Below are 22,630 nucleotides of genomic sequence, written 5' to 3' on the forward strand. Positions count from 1 at the left end.
TTATATCCACAGGCCTATAAGGACCTGCGTGATCTAGTATGGTCTACTTTTATACTATTAATGCCTGCTCGCTTCACTGATAACACACAGGCATTCTCTTTAGTCCCAGAACCTGGCCGAGTTCATTTCTGCCTCAGGGCCTTTACACTTGCTGTTTCCCTTTCCTAGAGGAAGAGTTGGGAATGCTCTTTCCCTAGAAGACTATCTGCATGGCTCCTTTCTTTCTGCCATTTGGATCTCAACTCAAATGTCACCTCTTCAGAGGCTCTGCCCTTCCTATCTAAAATAATCCTCCTGGGGCGCCTGGGTGGCACAGCGGTTAAGCGTCTGCCTTCGGCTCAGGGCGTGATCCTGGCGTTATGGGATCGAGCCCCACATCAGGCTCCTCCGCTATGAGCCTGCTTCTTCCTCTCCCCTCCCCCTGCTTACGTTCCCTCTTTCGCTGGCTGTCTCTCTCTCTGTCAAATAAATAAATAAAATCTTTAAAAAAAATAAAATAACATAATCTTCCTGTCTAACCTGTTACTTTAAAATCTTTATGGTGCTAATTACTATTGAAAATTATCTATTTACTTGTTAATTTATGCCACTCCAATAGAATATGAGTTCCTTGTGAAGTCAGGGACCATTTCTGTCTTATTCACTGGTGTATTCAGTGCCTAGGACACTGCTGGTTCATAACAAATGCTTGGTAAATCAGTATTTGTGGAACGAGTGAATACTAGCTAATTATTTATTATATATTTATTTTGTACATGGCACTGCCCTAAATGCTTCACATATACTAAGTCATTTAACTCTCACACATCCTATGACGGAGGTGCTATTATTGTCATTTTATAGTTTGAGGTACTATTATTGTCATTTTATAGTTGGGGAGAAACAAACACAGGGAGGTTAGGAAATTTGCCTAAATTCACACAAAGTGGCTGAGCCAGGATTTGTATCCAAGGTGTAATTTGAAGTTAGCTCCAAAACCTAGCTGCTCATCAGCGTTAAGTGGGCGCTTTAAAAAAAAAAAAAAAAAAGTAAACTCCTGGCACTGAAATTCTAATTCCGCAGGTGGTGGTGAGGTTGGGTATCTGCGAGTAACAAAACGTTGACAGTCGGCTTTGAGACTCTCCAGGCTCCGCCCTGCCTGCCAAGGTTACATCAGGCCTGTCCCCGCCCCTGCGTGGTGCCAAGACCACTGGGAGTTGTAGTCGCCTGTATAGTTCGTCATTGTCTCCCGGAAGTGACGTACAGGTCCCGTCTTCCCTCTTTTCGCGTTTCCGTCGTTCCGGCTACACGGTGTGACTCGCGAGCTCGGACGGTGTGTATTTCTTGGGCCTTGTCCTTTGAGGAGGGGACGCAGATCGGGGTGTTTACGGGGACGGTGAGAGGTGGGGGTCGGGAGGTTGTGACCCTGGCCCCTCCTTGTCTGTGACTCCGGCTTTCCCGCAGGTCCGGTCGCGCCCGCCGTAGCCCGTCAGTGCCGTCGCCATGTCGCGGTTTTTCACCACCGGTTCGGACAGCGAGTCCGAGTCGTCTCTGTCGGGGGAGGAACTCGTCACCAAACCCGTCGGGGGTAACTACGGCAAACAGTGAGTGGCGGGGGGGGGCTGCGCCGTAGTGACCCCTCGGGGAGTGCGCGGTTCCGCAGGCTCCGGAAGGCCGCGTATGTGGGAGGGAACGGAGGTGGGGGCGACGACGAGGTCCGCAAGGATGCGGCGAGAGCGGGTTCTGAGGATTTCGAGAGTTTAAGGAACCAAAGCATTGTTGAAGGGACAGCCTTCACGCTTCAGGGTGCCGTGAATGTGGGAGTCTACCCGCCGGGTACAAGGTGATAGAGTCAGAAGAGATTTCCCACTGGCTGGGTCTGTTGTATCAGCTTCTTAATTGGCCTGCATGTCCACGGCCTCTCTACCACCGCTCCTCCGCTCGGCATCAGACTCCGAAAGTCCTAGTTACTTGAGAGGTGCTCGATGTGGCTCTGAAAGCCCAGCCACCTGGTACTGCGGGCTGGCTCACCATCATCTGTTATTTTCCGCTCTATGATATTCACTTAAATACCCTTCCCCTGGGGTGCCTGGGTGACTAGTTAGTTAGGCGTCTGCCTTAGGCTCAGGTCATGAGTCCATGGTCCTGGGATCGAGCTTCACAGAGCTCCACATCGGGCTCCCTGCTCATCGGGGTATCTGCTAATCACTCTAACCTCCCCTGCTTGTGCCTGCTTGGGCTCTGTCAAATAAATAGATAAAATTTATTTATTTATTTTTAAAGGTTTTATTTATTTATTTGACAGAGAGAGATAGAACACAAGCAGGGGGAGTAGGAGAGGAAGAAGCAGGCTCCCAGCGGTTGAGCCTGATGCGGGGCTCGAGCCTGATGCGGGGCTCGATCCCGTAACGCGAGATCATGCCCTGAGCCGAAGGCAGACGCTTAACGACTGAGCCACCCAGGCGCCCCTAAAATCTAAAAATAAGTAAATAAATACCCTTCCCCAGCTCCGTAAATTAAAATTGTTTTCACTTTTTGAAGCAGTGGACTGTTTCTTGAACTTCCTTCATACATGCCACTTGCACCTTTTCTATATCCCTGTGCCACTGTTTAATAATACATGTAAATATGCACATATGCCCATTGGAATATGATTTTATATTATTGCTACAATTGGAAAACCAATAGCACTTATTCTAAAATACAAAATAATTGGAAAATTAATAAAATGAAAAGAAAAGAATAGAGATATATTGCCATCTGAATGTTGTCTGTGGTCTAGTCTCTTAAAGAAAAGTGCCAGGAGGTGTTAAAGCCATTAGGACTTCTTCCTTGCCCTTGGCCTCTCCCACTCTTGCAAACATTGGTTTCTATGATCTAATTCAAGTACCACCTTCTTAAAGCCTTTTCCATTCATTCTAGCTGAAGTACCCTTTTTTCCTTGACTTCTTTCAGTACTTAGTTACTTGTGTTTTCATGTAATTAGTTTTCTGACCCAGTAAGTAAATACCTGTGTTTATTTTATTTATTTATTTTTTAAAGATTTTATTTATGTATTTGACGGAGGGAGAGAGAGGGAACACAGGCAGGGGGAGTGGGAGAGGAAGAAGCAGGCTCATAGCGGAGGAGCCTGATGTGGGGCTCGATCCCATAATGCCGGGATCACGCCCTGAGCCGAAGGCAGACGCTTAACCACTATGCCACCCAGGCACCCCCCTCTGTTTATTTTTGAGTGGATGGAATGATCATCCTTGTATGTGCAACAGCGTTTGACAAAAGGGCATACGTGAAGTAGGAGTAAATGTTTAAGTTGTGTATGATGAGGCTTTGAAAGGAAGCATCAAGTATGAGCATCAAGTATGATGACCTGAATAATTCCATTCTTTCTGCTCTATCTGAGAAGGGAAATAAAGATCACTTGAAAAGACTGGAGCAAGGAAGGGAAGTTAATGGTCTTTGTTTTCTCGAACAGGCCATTGTTGCTGAGTGAGGATGAAGAAGATACCAAGAGAGTTGTCCGAAGTGCTAAGGACAAGAGGTGAGTCCATGGGGAGGCCAGATGATGGGGCATCTCTGTAGCAGTCGTGGGTTTTCTGGTGTTGGTGGGCATGTCCAATGTGGTTTTGGGCTCCCAACCCAGGTTTGAGGAGCTGACCAACCTCATCCGGACCATCCGTAATGCCATGAAGATTCGGGATGTCACCAAGTGCCTGGAAGAGTTTGAGCTCCTAGGAAAAGCGTATGGGAAGGCTAAGAGCATTGTGGACAAGGAAGGCGTGCCCCGGTTCTATATCCGCATCCTGGCTGATCTGGAGGACTATCTTAATGAGGTGTGATTCCTGTGGGTTCTGGAGGATCCAGAGGGGATTGCGGACCCGGGGCCTGCCCCTAACCCACCTTCAGGGATCCTGTCTCCTCTTGCTGTACATACAGTATTTCCTGGAACCTGAGAAAAGGGGGGGGCGGGGTGAAGCAAGGAGAGGGAACTTTTTTGGCCAAGAGTTTGTTGTTGTTGTTGTTTTTTAAAGATTTTATTTATTTATGTGACAGAGAGACAGCCAGCGAGAGAGGGAACACAGCAGGGGGAGTGGGAGAGGAAGAAGCAGGCTCCCAGTGGAGGAGCCTGATGTGGGGCTTGATCCCGGAATGCCGGGATCACGCCTTGAGCCGAAGGCAGACGCTTAACGACTGCGCCACCCAGGCGCCCCAAGAGTTTTAATCATATTTATTTTCATATTCTTATTTGTGATTTTTTTTTCTTTTGGTGGTGACACACAGAGGATCTTTAAAAAAAAATAAGTTAACAAATCAGTTGGTAAGCAGTACAGATGATGTACAGATAGCAAACTCATCATGGTTGTGGTGAAGCCTGGCGGTCAGGAAATGCTGCTTAGTCTCACATCCCTGTTCTCCCTTTCTTCCCTCGGCTGTCCTTTAGCTATGGGAAGATAAGGAAGGGAAGAAGAAGATGAACAAGAACAACGCCAAGGCCCTGAGCACCCTGCGCCAGAAGATCCGAAAATACAACCGAGATTTCGAGTCACACATTACAAATTACAAGCAGGTGGGGATGCTCGAGGCAGACTTTCTGAACTATGGGGACAGTGACCCCCTGAGCAAGACAGAAGAGCATTTGCAAATGGAAGGCATGCCTGGAGAAGGAATCATGCGTGTCTCTGGGGTGGAGAGGGAGGTTGGGGAGGATGGGGTGGTGGTTGACAGGCATCATTAATTATTCTCGCATCTCACTTGGTTAAGAACCCTGAGCAGTCTGCAGACGAAGACGCTGAGAAGAATGAGGAGGATTCAGAAGGTGAGGGGGGCGGCCCTCACTGCTCAGGGTTACAAGTCCACAGTCGGGGGGTTCCCTTGGCATGCTTTCTTGGTTGCTCCTCCTCCTCGCTCTTCACCACTCTCTTTTCTCTCTCCTTCCCCCCCAGGTTCTTCAGATGAGGATGAGGATGAGGATGGAGTCAGTGCTGCAGCTTTCCTGAAGAAGAAATCAGAAGCTCCTTCTGGAGAGAGTCGCAAGTTCCTCAAAAAGATGGAGGTAAGAGCCAGGGCGAGACTACGAAGTGTGATTTGCCTGCCATGGACTATTCTCAGGTTCCTGGGGAGAAGACGACTTTCAGAGCCCTAGGCTTGGGAGGGGTGGGGTTTAGTGGATTCTGGTTTGAGCAAAGCTTTCGTCTTGGATCAGAGCACGGAGCGACCTGGAACCTGGAGCACTAGATTTGGGACCCAGGTCAGCCCCCTGGGGAGCTATGTGTTCCTGGAGCGAGTCCGCACTTCTCTCTGGGTCTTGGTGGTCCAGTCCAGCGCTTCATATTGCTGATTCATGAATATTCACACTTGTTTTGCTCCTGAAAATCCCTGGAACTTGGGTCAGTAGGGAGAGCAGGGAGACTAGTCAGTCTCCCCGTCTTTTTCCTACTGATTCTCTTATTTCTCTAAGGATGATGATGAGGATTCGGAAGATTCAGAAGATGATGAAGACTGGGACACGGGTTCCACGTCTTCTGATTCCGACTCAGAGGAGGAAGAAGGGAAGCAGACAGTGCTGGCCTCGCGATTCCTTAAAAAGTAAGAAAAGTAGTGATGTGTTGGGCCGCAGCGGGAAGCATAGGAAGCCCGCAGTCGTCTTGAAGGTGGTTGCTTCTTCCATGAAGCGCTTTTATGTTGTCTGGGCCAGCGGAGGGGTCTTGGGCAAGTATGTTGGTGGCTATGGTCACAAAGCTGGTGTGTCCTGAGGATGGGATTTGAAGGCCCCTGAGTCGAACGTTTAACTGTGAGATGACTCCCTGCACATGCGGTGTACGTGTCTTTCTGGCACCAGCTAGCTGTGCAGTGTCGGACGGTTTGCTTTCCTTCCCCAGTCTTCCATTTTCGCATCTGTAGAATGGGTTACCTGCCCCTGGCTCTGAGGAGAGCCGAGAGTGATTTGTCGGCCGGCAGTTTGGCTACTCTCGTCACTCTTCCTGGGAACTATGTCTTATGTTAGCCTGTAGACTGCAGCAAGCCTTCGTGAGCTTTCCCGGGACAGTCTGGGACTGGGGGAGGAATCTGATTTGGACTCCGGTTCCGGCCCTTAGTCCTTTAGTAGCCATCAGCTTTGCTAAGTTACGTAACCCTCATCATAGGCTTCCGAGTCTTCCTCTGAAATCAAGGTGATGCCGGCCCCTGTGTGCCCCGGAAGGGTTCCATATCACGCCCATTGATAACAGGGCTGCTGCTTATGGAAACGTTGCTGTGGTGGGGGTTCATCCTGCTTTCAAAAGTTGGGGTTGTGTTGCTTCAGGAAGTAGTGAGTTCCCTGGCACTAGAGAGGACTAGACACAGCCGTTTTGTTGAGAAGCCTTTTTTACTCTGCTACACTTGACTGGTCAAGCCCAGGAAGCATGCGTATCTGATGTGTGTTTGTTTATAACACTTCTGACACCATATGTGTGGGTTTTTTTTTTTTTTCTCACATCTTCTGGTTCTCAACTCTCTGGACACCAACATGGTGTTCAACACACAGTTCAGTTCTGAAACAACCCAGAGTGATTGCAGACCCCAGAGGTCAAGGGCTCAGTCCTACAAGACTGCCCCTGCGTCAGAAGCTAGTGGCAAGTCTCAAGGTTGGCTTCTGTACTTCTGACCAACCAGCTATGAATTCAGAGTTTCCACAACCCCCTCCTCAGTTTTGACAATTGGCTAGAACAACCCAAGTTCCCACAGAACTTGGGAAAGCACTTTACTTGCAATTACCCATTTATTTTAAAGGGCTTTAAAAGGGTATAACTCAGGAGCAGCCAGATAGAAGAGATGCACAGGGCGGGATGTGGAAGAACAGGCACAGAGCTTCCATTCCCTTGCTGGGCACACCACACTCCCAGCACCGCAGTCCGTTTACCAACCAGGAACTTTCCAAACTTCATCATTTAGGGATGTTTGTGGAGTTTTATGACAGAGGCATGATTTGAGTAAGTCATTGTTCATTGACGATTAGCTCAATCTCCAGCCCTTGTTCTCCTCCTAGTGGTCGCGGAGAGACTGAAAGTTCCAGACCTCTATAATCATGCCATGGTCTTTCTGGCAACCAGCCCCCTCCCTTTCCCTGGGCAACCACTGAGTTGCTTTCTATCTCTAGATAAGTTTGCCTTTTCTAGAATTTCATGCAAATGGAATCACACAGTAGGTTACTTGATTGGGAGGGATTTGGCTTTTTTCACTCAGAGTATTAAGGTGAATCCTATCTTCTGTTTTCTTTCTCTTTTCTACTTTCTAAGCCATTTCTAGATAGTATTCTTTTTTTCCCCTGTTGCTCGTTTCCCTCTGCTGGTTTGGGAGTTACATGCTGTCCTTTTAGAGATTACCCTTGATTTATATTTTTAGCCTGTGAAATTTTATTTTGTATACCTAATAAAAAAAAAAATCTAAAATTAGGTTGAGTTAAAATTCCAGTTGACCGAAGTTGGGTTAAACCATGGGATCCTCAAAAGTCTTTGACGTTGAGTTTGATTTTCTGTCAACAAATAATTCAGAAACACTATTTTACTTGTGTCACGAGACCAGTTTTTAAGGTTGATTTCCAACCAAGGCGAAAGCAAGATTTATATAAGAGGAAAAAGAACAAGGAGAGAGAAACCACAGATGGTTTGGGAACAGTGAATTTTGATCGCACATTTTTTTCTCATTAGCTATCTAAGCCAACCAGGGTTAGTGTTAGTAGTTAATGGATTTTCTAGAAGCGTGACCGTCTGTTTCCATAGTGTCTGCCAGGATCCTTTTTCAGCATCTCCATATTAAATCACTCTATACCCTTTTCCTCATCAGATTTTCTCAGCTTTGATTTTTTGGTTAAAACAAGCACAGAAAGGAATGGGTTTAATCTCAGGAGCTTCCATCTCTTTATGGTGTGCAGTAAGGCTGTCCAGCAACATTAAGGCACCTGGACATCAGGTAGTGGGTTGGGCAGAAAATAGGAGGCCAGTCACAGATATTATAAGAAACATTAGAGTCTTGTGTTCTATTTAATTTTTTTAATCAGGATAAGCCTATCTATGGGAATGCCTTAAAGAATCAGTTTAGTGAACTTTTAAACCAAGTGGATTTTTTTTTCTCTTTTATTCAAATGGCTTTTTTCTTTAGTGCCCAAGCCTGGGGGAGGGGAGGAAAGCAGAGGGAGAAGTGGACTCCCGCTGAGCAGGGAGCCTGATGCCGAGCTCGATTGCGGGACTCCAGGATCATGACCTGAGCCAAAAGTAGCCACTTAACCGAATGAGCCACACAGGGAGCCCCTCGAGTAGCTTTGTGCTTCATTGACATATTTTCCCAAAGTATCCAAATGCAGTAAGATGTTATTCATTGTACATCTTTATTATAGTCTTGGCTGGCTTTATTACAGTTTTTATTTAGGGTTAATTAATTCTTAGCTAAGGAAGTTATTAATGTGAGTTTGGGGCTAAAATGTTGATTTAACTTGCTATGTGGACATCAGAGGTAAATTACACATCACACATTAATGTTTCTGAATTTGTAATTGGGGTAGGAATTCTCAAGTACAAACTGATGAACTTTAGTGTCTTGAATCCCTTCTGATAAATTATCACGTTAGACTCTCTTTTTTTTTTAAGATTTTATTTATTTATTTGACAGAGATAGAGACAGCCAGTGAGAGAGGGAACACAAGCAGGGGGGGAGTGGGAGAGGAAGAAGCAGGCTCATAGCAGAAGAGCCTGACGTGGGGCTCGATCCTATAACGCCGGGATCACGCCCTGAGCCGAAGGCAGACGCTTAACCGCTGTGCCACCCAGGCACCCCTCACGTTAGACTCTTAATCAAATGTGGGTGTTCTGAGGGTGAAATCCAAAGCCGGCACCTGTCCGTGGAGGGCAGGGAGAGACCAAAGAAGAGGCAGATGTCTCCAGGTGGGCAGGCGGCAGGTTTCATAAGCAAGGGGACTGACAGGTGAGACCTGTCTTGGATGGCCTTGTAGTACGTCTCTGCACCCACCCCCCTGAATCAGACAAGTTTATGTAGACCCCTTAATGGAGTAGTGTCACATTCACAGTCCAGATGGTCTTAACGCATTACTCACAAGGCTGCGTTCTTGAAATGACCCCCAGAGTGGGAATGGTGGGCAGGACGTACATGGCAAGGACGGGGAGAGGGTAAGGGGTCCCCCGTTGCCCATGGCCAGCTCAAGGGTCAGCCGGCAGTTACGTCCTCTCGATGCCCTTCAACAATGAACAATGATGATTTTTTTTGAAACTTAGATAATTAACTGTCGATAAGGTCGGCAGTGGAGAAAAAAAAAGCAAAAAAAAAAATTAACTTGGAGTAAAAGAGAAGGAAAATACATAATAAAACGTAATTCTTTTGTCTCGACTGTGAACCTTGATTTGAAGGTGTATTGGAGGAAGTTACCTACCTCTGGTACCATGATTGGCCTGTGCAATTTCACAGAGATGCTGCCTACTTCTAACAGTTACTGGCTTCTGAAGGCCTTTGTGTGTGTGTGTGTGTGTGTGTGTGTGTGTGTGTGTGTGTACGAACCTCAGGATGAATCTGGTAGGACTGGATGTCCAGATTGTTAGGATCCTAAGCAAGCGTGTGTTAGGGGCTCTGGATCAGTAGTTGTTCTTAAGAGGGCATGGAATCCTTTTCAGCGTAGCTTTAAGGCTTACTTCTGTTGGTGTCTCTTAGTATCTTTTGTCTCGTCTCTTCTATTTAAAGAGAAGTGTATTTAGTGATGTCCCTTTGGGAAAGTAGCTTACATCAGTTCAATGTATAACTGAGAGCATAAGCATTAGTTTTCTAATTTTTTTTTTTAAAGATTTTTATTTATTTATGTGACAGACAGCCAGCGAGAGAGGGAACACAGCAGGGGAGAGGGAGAGGAAGAAGCGGGCTCCCAGCCGAGGAGCCCGATGTGGGACTCGATCCCAGAACGCCGGGATCACGCCCTGAGCCGAAAGCAGACGCTTGATGACTGCGCTACCCAGGCGCCCCTGGTTTTCTAATTTTTAACAAGATGTGAATATGCCAAGGTGTAGTCTGTCCTAGGGGAGAGGTCAAGCCAAGTTTTAGTCTTCCAATTAGAATTTCATAGCGTGAGAGTGGCACCTGGCTGGCTCAGTGGGTGGAGCACGCAACTCTTGATCTCAGGGTTGTGAGTTCAAGCCCCATGTTGGGTGTAGAGATGACTTAAAAATGAAATCTTAAAGAGAAAAAAAAGGAATTTCATAGAGTGAGAGTTCATTGTTCATTGTGTTTTTGAAGTGTGAACCCCCATAACCTTAGGACTAGTAGTAAAATTTTAGGTCTGGAAAGATTAAGTTCTTTTGAAATTTAAGCAGCATTGATTTAAAAAGAGCATTGGTTTTTGATCTTCTCAGAGCTTTAGGGATATGACCAAGAGGTTTCAGTTTAGTGAACATACTTCGTGCGGCTGCAAAGGATTTTACCTGTAAAGTGAGCTTTTGTCGTTAAAGAGAGTGTTACTGTAGTACAGGGAGAAAACCTGCAAGCTGTTGCGTTCTGGATACATCCTTTGGCAAGTGAAAAAGTGATCCAGCTGGCAAACTTATAAACTATTACTAAAACATATTCAGAACTTTTAAGCACTTAAAATGAAATTTATTGGTAGATGTTTAGATGGCAGTTGATGAGAATTATAATTTGAATATCTGTTGAGTCTGTCTGGAAAGATTTGTTCATCACTATCTATGTAAAGTTTGAGATAATTTGTCTCTGTTGTTGGGTTTATATTTCATTATATAGTATTAAAGTCTGGAGATGGTTTCAGACACCAAGTGGCCTGAGACTGCTTTGGGATAGTCAGTGATGTTTTTCGCTTTTGTGGGGGAATTTTGTTGTCTTGAACAATTGTTTTTTAAATTTAGAATTTAGTTTAATTCTCATAAGCAGGAAGCAGTCAGTCTGGGAACAGCAAATTTTTTTACACTAGCTTCAAACTGTTAAGTTGGTGGCTGGTGAAAAGATTAGATAGAGCAACTAGTAATAAGGAACAACTGTGTCTCTATGGATATAGTTCCTATGGAAAACCTGAGAGGTTAGCTGTGGGGCAACGTGGCAGGCTGTTTCTGTGTCTACAGTGGCCAGGTTGGCCCCTCTACCTTATTAGACCAGACCACACTGTTCCCTTCATAAGATTTTCTTAGTGGGTGTGATATGGTGACAGGCCTTGGTTAGTAGTCTGGCAGATTCACGTGCTTTATAGTCCTTGCTTTGGTTATGGTTAACTTTAGTTCACTCTCATAGAATATAACTTGAACCTAGGCTTGATGGAGAAAAAGAGGAAGAAAGTTCATGGGAGGAAGAAGTCGCAGAGGTGGAGTGGGACTGGTCTTTCATCTTCTCCCATGTCTCCTGGCAGGGCCCCCACCACAGAGGAGGACAAGAAGGCGGCTGAGAAGAAACGGGAGGACAAAGCCAAGAAGAAGCACGATAGGAAATCTAAGCGCCTGGATGAGGAGGAGGAAGACAATGAAGGCGGGGAGTGGGAAAGGGTCCGGGGTGGAGTGCCCCTCGTTAAGGTGAGGGCTTTAGTGTTTTGTGGTTTTCTGTTTTTTGGTTTTTTTTTAAGATTTATTTATTTGAGAGAGCATGCGCATGTGCTTGAGTGGGAAAAAGGGCACAGGGAGAGAATCTTCAAGCAGACACCTTGCTGAGTGCGGAGCCCAGTGTGGGGCTTGATTCCATGACCCATGAGATCGTGACCTGAGCCAAAACCAAGAGCCAGACACTTAACTGACTGAGCCACCCAGGTGCCCTGGGCTTTAGTATTAAAATGAATTGGGAAACTGTTTGGGAGAGCATGCAGGTGCCCCCCGGTTGGTTTGGGAGGAAAGTTAGGGCAAGAATGGGTTTATCAGCTTGCACATGATAGGACATATGTTGCCCAGGAGAAGCCAAAAATGTTTGCCAAGGGAACCGAGATCACCCACGCTGTTGTCATCAAGAAATTGAATGAGATCCTACAGGCACGAGGCAAGAAGGGAACGGACCGGTAAGATTCATGGGCCTGGACTGTGAGATTACAGGGTGAATGTTCTTTTTCTCTAAAACATGGTTGAAGGTTGGTGGGGCAGTAGCGCTGTTCGGGAAGATCTGTGTGTGGCTACAGTTGAAGGAATGGTATGCTTGGAACCTACCAGTCCATTTTCTGTCCTTTATTCTTCCTCTGATCTTAAACCAGTCACTTAAACTTGGGGGATTATTTTCCCATCGGCAGAACGGGAATCCTCACTTTCTTTAATTATTTGGTAACAGAAGAGGAGGGTAGACCATTAGCGTTATTGCTGCTTCTGTTTAGAATTTATAAAGGAGAAGCAAGTATGCAGGTGGTGAAGGTAGGGGGGTAGTGGGAATGACGCTGCCTTGCTTTGTCTGAAGAGGAGACGCTGTGTGACAGGATGAGGTTTTTTGATTTGTCTCTGATGCCTCACCCCCATTCTCCTCCCCTCCAGGGCAGCCCAGATTGAACTGCTGCAGTTGCTGGTTCAGATTGCGTCTGAAAACAACCTGGGGGAGGGTGTTATAGTCAAGATCAAGTTCAATATCATCGCCTCTCTCTATGACTACAACCCGAACCTGGCCACGTACATGAAGGTGAGGGCGATGAAGAGGAGCACCCAGAGCCGAGCTAGCTGTTTGGCGGGGTGGGGTGTTGCCTAGTGTCTTAAAACTCAGGGACTGTGGAAGCAGTCTTGGTAGTTGAAGGCCCCATGGATTCCTGGTGAGGGGGCTCTTCAGAGGCCTCGTGTGTCTTCCGCCTTCACGCCTCTGACTGCCGTCTGCTCTGTTGACAGCCTGAGATGTGGCAGAAGTGCCTGGACTGCATCAATGAGCTGATGGACATCCTGTTTGCAAACCCCAACATCTTTGTTGGAGAGAACATTCTGGAGGAGAGTGAGAACCTGCACAATGTTGACCAGGTAAAGAGAGAAATTGGAGGCTGATTGGAGGTGTATGTTGTCTGCCTTGCGAAGGCTCAGTGGAGATGGAAGGGTCTGGCACTGAGATCTGGGCTAATTTATTTGCTCCTCCTTTGTCTTCTTGTCCAGCCACTGCGTGTCCGTGGCTGTATCCTAACCCTGGTGGAACGAATGGATGAAGAATTTACCAAAATAATGCAAAATACTGATCCTCACTCCCAAGGTAAGCTTAGGCAAGCATGGACATCAGTGAGAGGGAAAGTGCAAGGAGTAAAACTAAGGGTTATATAGTAACAGAGTGTCCGGGGAAAACCAGCCCTTCCTTACCCAGAATTCACACGGAGGGCCTGGGAAGGTGCTAGGCCCCACTCCCATAGCTTCTGATTCAATAAGTCGGAGGCAGGGGGATGTCCTCCAAATTTTGTATTACTTGCATGTTCCCAGGTGATGCTGCTGTCTGGGGACTGTGCTTTAGGACTCATTGGGGTCTGGTCTCAGTCCACTTTGTTTTTTGGCTTGGATCGGAGGCATTTGGGTGGGGGAAGTGCAGGGCATTTACTTGGTGAAATGTGAATGCCCACATGTGCCCACTAAGTCGGGTGTAGTGACAAACGAGGCAGCCAGAGGCCTTTCACACTCATGGGGCTTACATTTCAGTGCTAGAGAAAGACATTTCAACGGGTAAATAAAATGGGGCAATTGTAGATAATATGAAGCGTGCATTAGAAATTCAGATAGGGACCTGTGTTAGTGAGAGACGGGGTGAGGGTGGCCACTGTAGATAATGGTTGAAGAAGGCATCTTAAGGTGGGGGCCGTTTGAGGTAAGTTCCGAACAAGGAGGAGGAGTTAATCGGGAGGAAGTAGCAGACGAGCGCACCCGACGGGAGCAGGAAGTAAGTGTCCGGGGAGGCGATGGTGTTTTGGGGGCAGGGGGAGGAGACTGCAGACGGGCGCAGAAAACACGCAGAGGTGGCGGGCCTGACGGGGGACGGGTGATGGGGAAGCCGGGTGCCCGGCTGAGCGGGGGGCTCTCGCCGCCAGAGTACGTGGAGCACCTGAAGGACGAGGCGCAGGTGTGCGCCATCATCGAGCGCGTGCAGCGCTACCTGGAGGAGAAGGGCACCACCGAGGAGATCTGTCGCGTGTACCTGAGGCGCATCCTGCACACCTACTACAAGTTTGATTACAAGGCCCACCAGCGGCAGCTCACCCCCCCTGAGGGCTCCTCGAAGGTGAGTCTTCGCGGCCACGTCACGGGGGGCCGGGGGGTGTGTGTCCGGACTAAGAGCAAATCTGTTCCCTGGGAATTCTCTGAGGCAGAGCAGGGAGGGTCACTGGGAGGGACAGGAGTGAGGCTGGACGGAGACTCACCTTTGGTTGCTGAAGCCTGAGCCGAGGTCTCTGCGGGCTCTCCTAACAACATCCCGCCCCGCCCAGTCTGAGCAAGACCAGGCGGAGAACGAGGGCGAGGACTCGGCCGTGCTGATGGAGAGGCTGTGCAAGTACATCTACGCCAAGGACCGCACGGACCGCATCCGCACGTGCGCCATCCTGTGCCACATCTACCACCACGCCCTGCACTCCCGCTGGTACCAGGCCCGGGACCTCATGCTCATGAGCCACCTGCAAGACAACATTCAGCACGCGGACCCGCCGGTGCAGGTATGGTGGGAAGGGGGCGCTCTGGCCGCCCTGGTGGTGAAGGGGAGACCGGGCCGGGCCCCCGTCCTTGGGGCAGAATGGCTCAACCGCGTTAGCTTCCTATCTGGCTGGTGGAGAAACGAGCAGACACCTGGTCCTTTCCAGATGCCGACGTTCTCTGATCCGCCTGCCCATTTGCATGTTGTGGCCCGTTCTGACACCACTGGAGGCCTTTGGATTGGAGATTTGGGTTCACCAAATGTTTATGGTCCCTACCGTGTGTCTAGTTGAGAGCATTAGGAGATATTTTAAAAGGTGAAAGGAACCTTAAGTTGTTAAACGAAGGAAAGACGGGACCCAGATGCAGTGTGGTGTGTTAGGACAGGACAGTGGGACAACTGTGTGTGTGGCAGTGCCATGAGGACATTGTCATATGGGAGCGTTGCAGCTGTGTCTTAAGTGCAGGTCCTGTAAATGTGTTTAAAACAATGAAACAATCTTGACGTGTAGGACAGTGCACATTGTGAACCTGCGAACCTAAGGCGAACCCATGCGATGGTGGTTTTTAATAGCATCCCATTTGTCCTTTCTTATTCCGGTGCCTGAATTTATCTCAAGTTCTTGATCTGTGCTCCTCTTGGTGGACTCCTGGTCTGTTTACAGTGTGGGGCTATCATAAAGAAGCTGTCGTGAACATTTGTAAGCCTTTGTGTGGCTGTCCATTTTCTCTTGGGTAAATAGTTAAGGGTAGAATTGCTGTATCAAAGTGTAGGTGTGTGTCCGTTTTCATAAGAGCCCAGAAGTAGTTAACACCACTTTACACTCCTACCGGAATGTGTGCATATTATATTTCTTGTTGATATTTGGCATTGTCGATCTCTTTAATTTAAGGCACATTGGTTGTTGTTTAATGGTATCTCAGTATGGTGTTGGTTCATAGTTCCCTGATAACCCCTGAAATTGACCATTTTCTATTACTGGTTACCAGTCCTTTGTCAAATGAATGTTTTCCAAATATTTTCTTCCTGTGTTCTGCCTATTCATTTTTAACACCATGTCTTGTGGTATAGTCTTAATTTAACAGTTTTTTCTTTTATGCTTATTATTCTTGGGGTCCTGTCTACAGAAACCTTCCCACTTTGTTCTTTTTTTTAAGAATTCTCACATAAATTTTAGAATTTTCTTGTCAATTTTTACAAAAACGCCTGCTGGAATTCTATGGAATCTATAAATCAGTTTTGAGAGAATTGACATCTTAATAACAACATTGAACCTTTCAATCTTACACCTTATTCTTTATTTAATTTTCCTCTGCAGTGTTCTGTGGTTTTCCTTGTAGAGGTATCACATGTTTTTTAAGAAATTATTCCTGAAGGGTCGCCTCTGTGGCTCAGTCGGTTAAGTGCCTGACTTTTGATTTTGGCTCTGGTCATGATCTCAGGGTTGTGAGATTGAGCCCTGAGCTGGCCTCTGCTCTGGGCATGAAGCCTGCTTAAGATTCTCTCTCTCCCTCTTGCATTCTCCCCCTCCCCCCACCCCCACTTTCTCTCCCTGTCTCTCTAAAAAAAAGAGAAGAAGAAAGTATTCCTGAATATCATGGGTTTCAAAGCTATTGTAAATATAATTGTTTTTAATCTCATTTTCTAATTTTTTTTAAAAAGATTTTATTCATTTATTTGACAGAGGTAGAGACAGCCAGCGAGAGAGGGAACACAGGCAGGGGGAGTGGGAGAGGAAGAAGCAGGCTCATAGCAGAGGAGCCTGATGTGGGGCTCGATCCCATAACGCCAGGATCATGCCCTGAGCCGAAGGCAGACGCTCAGCCACTGTGCCACCCAGGCGCCCCTCATTTTCTAATTGTTAATAAATTACTAGTATATAAAAATACAATTCATTTTTGTGATTTGGCCTTGAATGGATGCATCTATTTTGCTAAATTCACCTGTTTGGTTTAGCTTTTCTGCTGAAATAATCATGTCATCTGCATACAGTTTTATTGCTATACCAGTCTTTGACTTTCTTTTTTTCTTTCTTCTTTTTTTAATTTTACAAGTTTTATTTATTTAAGAGAACACAAGTGGGAGAGAGGGGCAAGAGAGGGAGAAGCAGGCTTTCTGCTCAGCCCGATGCGGGGCTCAATCTCAGGACCCCAGGATCTTGATCGGAGCCGAAGGCAGTTGTTTAACCAACTGAGCCACCCAGGCACCCTTCCTTTTTTCTTTCTTTCTTGCCGTATTGCAGTAACTCAAATCTCCACTACTTAGTGCTGCACAGACCTTGCCTGTCCCCAGTCTTAGGGAAGCGGTCAACATTTTACCACTGAGTATAACGTTAGCTGTAGTATTTTTGTAGATGCGCTTTCTCGGATTGACGAAGTTCTCTTCGGATCCTAGTTGACTGAGAATTTTTGTCCTAAAGAGATGTTGAATTTTGTTAAGAGCTTTCTCTGCGTCTACCGAAATGATGCAGTTATTTCTCCTTTATCGTGTTCATATGGTGAGTAACCATGATTTTAGATTTTTGTATCAGCTTTTCATTCCAGAGATACAGCCTATTTGATTATGATCTGTTATCTCTTTTTTTTTTTTTAAAGATTTTATTTATTTATTTGACAGAGATAGAGACAGCCAGCGAGAGAGGGAACACAAAGCAGGGGGAGTGGGAGAGGAAGAAGCAGGCTCACAGCAGAGGAGCCTGATGTGGGGCTCGATCCCATAACCCCGGGACCACGCCCTGAGCCGAAGCCAGACGCTTAACCACTGTGCCACCCAGGCGCCCCTGTTATCTCTTTTATATATGGCTGGACTTTGTATGCTAATATTTTTTCAGGCTCTTTGCATCTGTGCTCAGGACTGGTACTGACCTGTATACTTTTATTGTCATTGATAAAGACTTTATCCGCCCTCCCCGCCCCCCAGAATCCATACTACCTAAAATCTTCCCCCTTCTTCATTAGTGGCAAGTCCATATTTTCAGTCATCTAGGCCAGAAACCTCAGAGTCAAACTGGATTGTTTTTCTGTGACCTCCCTCGTCTGATTCCCCTGCCACTTGTGTTTAGAGTCCGTACCTGACCACTTACCACTTCCACTGCTGCCCTCTGGTCTCTGCTTCTGCCCTTCTTTCCCTTCAGGCTGTTGTAATGCAGCAGCCAGGGTTAACCGTGTTAAATCAGATTATATCACTTATTTTCTCAAAACCTTCCCATGGTTTCCCATCTTAAAAGCATTAACATGGCCTGCGAGCCTGTGTGCTTGTCTGTCCAGTTTCTGCTCACATCTTTACAGTTCCAGCCGTATCGCTGTCCTGGTTCCTTGAGTACACTGGGCACAGTTCTTCCACAAGGGCCTTTTTGTATTGACCTTTCCTTTTTTCTAGAATACTCTTCTTCCAGATACCTGCAGGACGTGGTCCCTTTCTTTCTGTCAGGTTTTTATTTAAACATTCCCTTCAAAATGAGGCCTTCCCTAGTTGTCCTATATAAAATTGTGAGTTCCTACTGCCACCGCACAAGCTCCCTTCTTAACTCCCTCCTCTGTTTTATTTTTCTCCTTGGCATCAGTCCCCATCTGCATATTGGTTATTTTGTTCTCTGTCCCCTTATCTCTAGAACATAAACTCCATGGAAGGATGGGGACTTGACTGTTTGGTTCTCTGTCCCAGCCCATAGCCAAGTGCTCAGCACCTCGGAGGTGCTCGGTGTAGATTTGCCGACTGGATGAACAGCCTGCCTTGTGGTTGTCCCTTCTGAGTGCCTTGCCTTCGTTCGCAGATCCTGTACAACCGCACCATGGTGCAGCTGGGCATCTGTGCCTTCCGCCAGGGCCTGACCAAGGACGCTCACAATGCCCTGCTGGACATTCAGTCAAGCGGCCGGGCCAAGGAGCTTCTGGGCCAGGGGCTGCTGCTGCGCAGCCTGCAGGAGCGCAACCAGGAGCAGGAGAAGGTGGAGCGGCGCCGGCAGGTGCCCTTCCACCTGCATATCAACCTGGAGCTGCTGGAGTGTGTGTATCTGGTGTCCGCCATGCTCCTGGAGATCCCTTACATGGCTGCCCACGAGAGCGACGCCCGCCGACGCATGATCAGCAAGCAGTTCCATCACCAGCTGCGGGTGGGCGAGCGACAGCCCCTGCTGGGTGAGTGTGGGGCTCTGCAGTGCAGCTGGCTTTGCTCAGTCGTCCCTTGATGCCTTTTTTTAAGGTTTTATTTGTTTATTTGAGAGAGAGCACAAGCAGAGGGGGAAGGGGGACAGGGAGAGGGAGAAGCAGACCCCCCGCTGAGCAGAGAGCCCAAAGGGGGGTTCCATCCCAGGACCCCGGGACCATGACTTGAGCCAAAGGCAGACACTTAACCGACTGAGCCACCCGGGTGCCCTTCTTGATGCCTTTTTATTCAGAAGATTAAGAGAAGCTAAAGGAAGTAACTTTCACACAAGATGATTCCATTTGATGCAGCGATGTTTCCACATAGAACCTAGCTAGAAATGTCCATTTACTCAGTAGTCTCGGTGGTCTCTTACCATGGGATATGTTGTCTTAGCTTACAGATTAAGCTCTTACTTACTGTCATTCTCCCCTTCAGTCTCTGTTTCTCAGCAGTATCTTTCTACCAATTTATGATGTTACACACCCCCAGGGCTTTTCAAAGTTCTTTGCCTGTAGAAAAAGTCCAGCCTCCTAAGTTAAACCCTCCATGACCCGACTCCAGTGATATTTTTTATTTAATGTAAACTTACATAGTACTTCTTTTCTCCCAGGTACTGTTTTAAGAGGTGTTTTATAGATAGTGATGCATTTAATTGTCATTAGTAATAATCCTGTGGTATGGGTACCATTATTATCTCCTTTTTTCCTGGTTAAGAAACTGAGGTTTAAGCGATAAGTGACTTACTTAAGTTTAACACAGTCTTACTAACCTTTTTTCCTATTTTTCCCTTCATAGACATTGTTTTTCTGCCAACCAAGTAGACCCTTGGCATTTGAGAATCTAACGTTGGCTCCTTTGATCACTTGAAATCTGATCGATCAGTCCAGGGTTAAGTGGGTTGTGATTGCACTAGGAAAGGAATTTGAATCGTGCTTTGGCGTGTGGGTTGTTGCCTGGAAGGACTTGGGGAGTGACCAAGCTTACTGTCTCCTCAGATCTGCCCTCTACTGGTTGTGTTACGTGCAGGTGGCCCTTTCACAGATTTTGTCTGTCTTACGTAGTGAAGCTTTGTCTTATTTTAATTGGAAATTTTACATTGGAATTCTGTATCTGCAGCATCGCTTAGGGCTCTCTGGCTCCCTGCAGTCTGTGCCTCTCTCTGACTGCCTGGGACCAAAAGGCAGTTTCTCGTTCAGCTCTGTGCTACTGTTGATTTTGCAGAGAAATGGTCTTTGAACCTGTAACTTTGCCTGTCTTAAAAGTGACAGAGTAAGAAGGGTAGTTTTCTCTTGCTTGTCCTTAGCCTTATTCGTACATTTCTCTTTGGGGCTGATCTGTTACACCTTTGAGCGTGCTCCCTGTGCTGGGGTCTGCCGTGTTCATGTTTCTTTACACCTGCCATCCGTTGCAGTCGTAGAGTTTTTGCACTTTTGTCGTCTACTCTGAACTCCAGTTACTCTTGTTTGCCATGTTTTCTTTTCCTGGGTTGTCTTTAAAGAAAAATAAGCCGAAGCAGTGACACACACATAGGATTAAATCATGAAGGTGGTATAAGAAGGAATGAAGCTTGGTAGATACAGTTCCAGTTAAGATATTAGAAATCTTTTTAGGTCAGGGCACCTGGGTGGCTCAGTTGGTTAAGTGTCCCAACTCTTTTTTTTTTTTTTTTTTTAAGATTTTATTTATTTATGTGACAGAGAGACAGCCAGTGAGAGAGGGAATACAGCAGGGGAGTGGGAGAGGAAGAAGCAGGCTCCCAGCCACGGAACCCGATGTGGGACTCGATCCCGGAACACCAGGATCACGCCCTGAGCCGAAGGCAGACGCTTAACGACTGCGCTACCCAGGCGCCCCTAAGTGTCCCAACTCTTGATCTTAGCTCAGGTCTTGATCTCAGGGTCCTGAGTTCAGCCCCCATGTTGGGCTCCACGCTGGGTGTAGAGCCTACTTAAAAAAAAGAAAAAAAATTTTTTTTAGGTCAGGAAATCTAAGACTCTTTTCCTAGGAAAATGTATATAAGGTAGACACAACAATTTGCCAGCATTTTCAAGGGGCTCACTAATCCCCTGAAGCATGCCATAGGCTGATTTAGTCTAAATAAATGTATTTTGATATTAAGTGATTTATACAATCACATGGCTATTTAATGGAGATCTGGGAGAGGCCCAGTCTGGTTGTTTGCTCTCCTGTCCCATGTTCCTCCTTGAGTGGTGCCTGAGGCAGGAGCCATGGTCCCAAGCTTCCCCTGGGCCCTGCCTCATTCCCAACCTTTCAGGTCCCCCTGAGTCAATGAGGGAACACGTGGTTGCTGCCTCCAAGGCTATGAAGATGGGCGACTGGAAGACCTGCCACAGTTTTATCATCAATGAAAAGATGAATGGCAAAGTGTGGGACCTTTTCCCCGAGGCTGACAAAGTCCGAACCATGCTGGTTAGGTAAGCAGAGAAGAGGGCCATGGTGGGTGGGGAAGAAAAGACTGGTTGGTCCCTTCCCTGAAGATCTCCCCCCTTTTCCCCTTTCTCCCCACAGAAAGATTCAGGAAGAGTCACTGCGGACCTACCTCTTCACCTATAGCAGTGTCTATGACTCCATCAGGTAGGATGGGCCCTAGGATGGCAGAGGGGCCCCAGCTTTGTGGGCCAAGCTCCTAAGTGCTCCCTGCTCTCTGCCTTCTTTTTCCCCAGTATGGAGACTCTGTCTGACATGTTTGAACTGGACCTGCCCACTGTGCACTCCATCATCAGCAAGATGATCATTAACGAGGAACTGATGGTAAGCGCCAGGGTGGAGAATGGGCGGGTGGAGTCATGGGGAGTTTGGAGCGGAGGTCTGGGTCATGGCCGTTCTCTGCCTCGTTCCCGTCAGGCCTCCCTGGACCAGCCGACGCAGACGGTGGTGATGCACCGCACCGAGCCCACCGCCCAGCAGAACCTGGCCCTGCAGCTGGCGGAGAAGCTGGGCAGCCTGGTGGAGAATAACGAGCGCGTGTTCGACCACAAGCAGGGCACCTACGGCGGCTACTTCCGAGGTCAGTGGTTCTGTCCCTCTGCTCTCCCAGGGTCCTGGCCCCCTTCCCGCCTCTTCCCCGTCATTCATGTCCTCCTCCCTTCCCCTCTCCCCTGCAGACCAGAAGGACGGCTACCGCAAGAACGAGGGCTACATGCGCCGGGGCGGCTACCGCCAGCAGCAATCTCAGACAGCCTACTGATGGCCTCGCTTCTGTGGCCCAGACCATTCAGCCTCTCAGTCGTAGACCACACCCCGAGTTATTAAAGTTCTCTTTAGAGTTGTTACCGTGCCCGCTTGTCTGCATGTCGCCACAGAGGTGGGTTGCACACATTCATTTGCTAATTCTGTTTCTGAGCTCCTGCCACATGACGGGCACAAGGCTCAGGATGCAGAGATGACTTGTACGTATCCCTGACGTTAGAGAGCCTGCTGCTTTTTGACATCTGACAGAATGATAAGTTCTGCCAGGGGTTTGGAAGGCAGTGGTTGTGTTGAATAGGATGTGACTCTGGAGCGTAAACATCAGGAAAGCGTAATGGAGGTGGTGGTGATGATTGGACCTTGAGGGGGGTTGGGTGGTGGTTCTCCAGGCAGGGGAAAGGGAGAGTTAGTGTGGACCTGTGGGAAGTATGGTCTTTGGACTGGTGTGATCTGCAGTTAACCTGGATCTGATAAAGGCAGGCATCAGAATTAAGAGTCAGCACTGATGGGTGCCTGGGTGGCTCAGTCAAGGTTAGGCAGCTGCCTTGGACTCAGTACATGATCTCGGGGTCCTGGGATTAAGGTCCGTATTGGGCTCTTTGCTCGTTGGGGAGCCTGCTCCTCCCTCTCCCTCTGCCTGCCTTTCCCCCTGCTTGTTCTCTGCCTCTCTCTCTCAAATAAATAGAAAAAAAATCTTAAAAAAAAAAAA

General features: G+C 47.5%; 1 protein-coding gene across 1 annotated transcript; it reads left to right on the top strand.

Moving 5' to 3' along the window:
• Window positions 1-1,171: 1,171 nt before the first annotated feature.
• Window positions 1,172-22,004, top strand: LOC100480630 (eukaryotic translation initiation factor 3 subunit C). Its single transcript, XM_002927367.4, has 21 exons — window positions 1,172-1,312; window positions 1,444-1,583; window positions 3,452-3,517; window positions 3,620-3,809; window positions 4,418-4,543; window positions 4,738-4,792; window positions 4,920-5,029; window positions 5,435-5,562; window positions 11,363-11,522; window positions 11,892-11,995; window positions 12,456-12,597; window positions 12,798-12,923; window positions 13,053-13,146; window positions 13,967-14,157; window positions 14,363-14,587; window positions 18,338-18,701; window positions 20,987-21,146; window positions 21,241-21,306; window positions 21,396-21,483; window positions 21,577-21,739; window positions 21,837-22,004. Exons 2-21 carry the CDS (start codon window positions 1,483-1,485, stop codon window positions 21,917-21,919), a joined length of 2,742 nt encoding a protein of 913 aa, XP_002927413.1. The 5' UTR covers window positions 1,172-1,312; window positions 1,444-1,482; the 3' UTR covers window positions 21,920-22,004.
• The last annotated feature ends 626 nt before the right edge of the window (window positions 22,005-22,630 follow it).

This window comes from Ailuropoda melanoleuca, chromosome 10 (genome assembly GCF_002007445.2).
Source record: "Ailuropoda melanoleuca isolate Jingjing chromosome 10, ASM200744v2, whole genome shotgun sequence".
NCBI classification, from domain to species: domain Eukaryota; kingdom Metazoa; phylum Chordata; class Mammalia; order Carnivora; family Ursidae; genus Ailuropoda; species Ailuropoda melanoleuca.

Bases quoted from the DNA above. Each gene is read 5' to 3' on its own strand.
- LOC100480630 (XM_002927367.4), top strand. From the start codon at position 1,483: ATGTCGCGGTTTTTCACCACCGGTTCGGACAGCGAGTCCGAGTCGTCT. The intron at 5,030-5,434 runs GTAAGAGCCAGG...TATTTCTCTAAG, and splicing joins AGTTCCTCAAAAAGATGGAG to GATGATGATGAGGATTCGGA. The intron at 18,702-20,986 runs GTGAGTGTGGGG...CCAACCTTTCAG, and splicing joins CGAGCGACAGCCCCTGCTGG to GTCCCCCTGAGTCAATGAGG.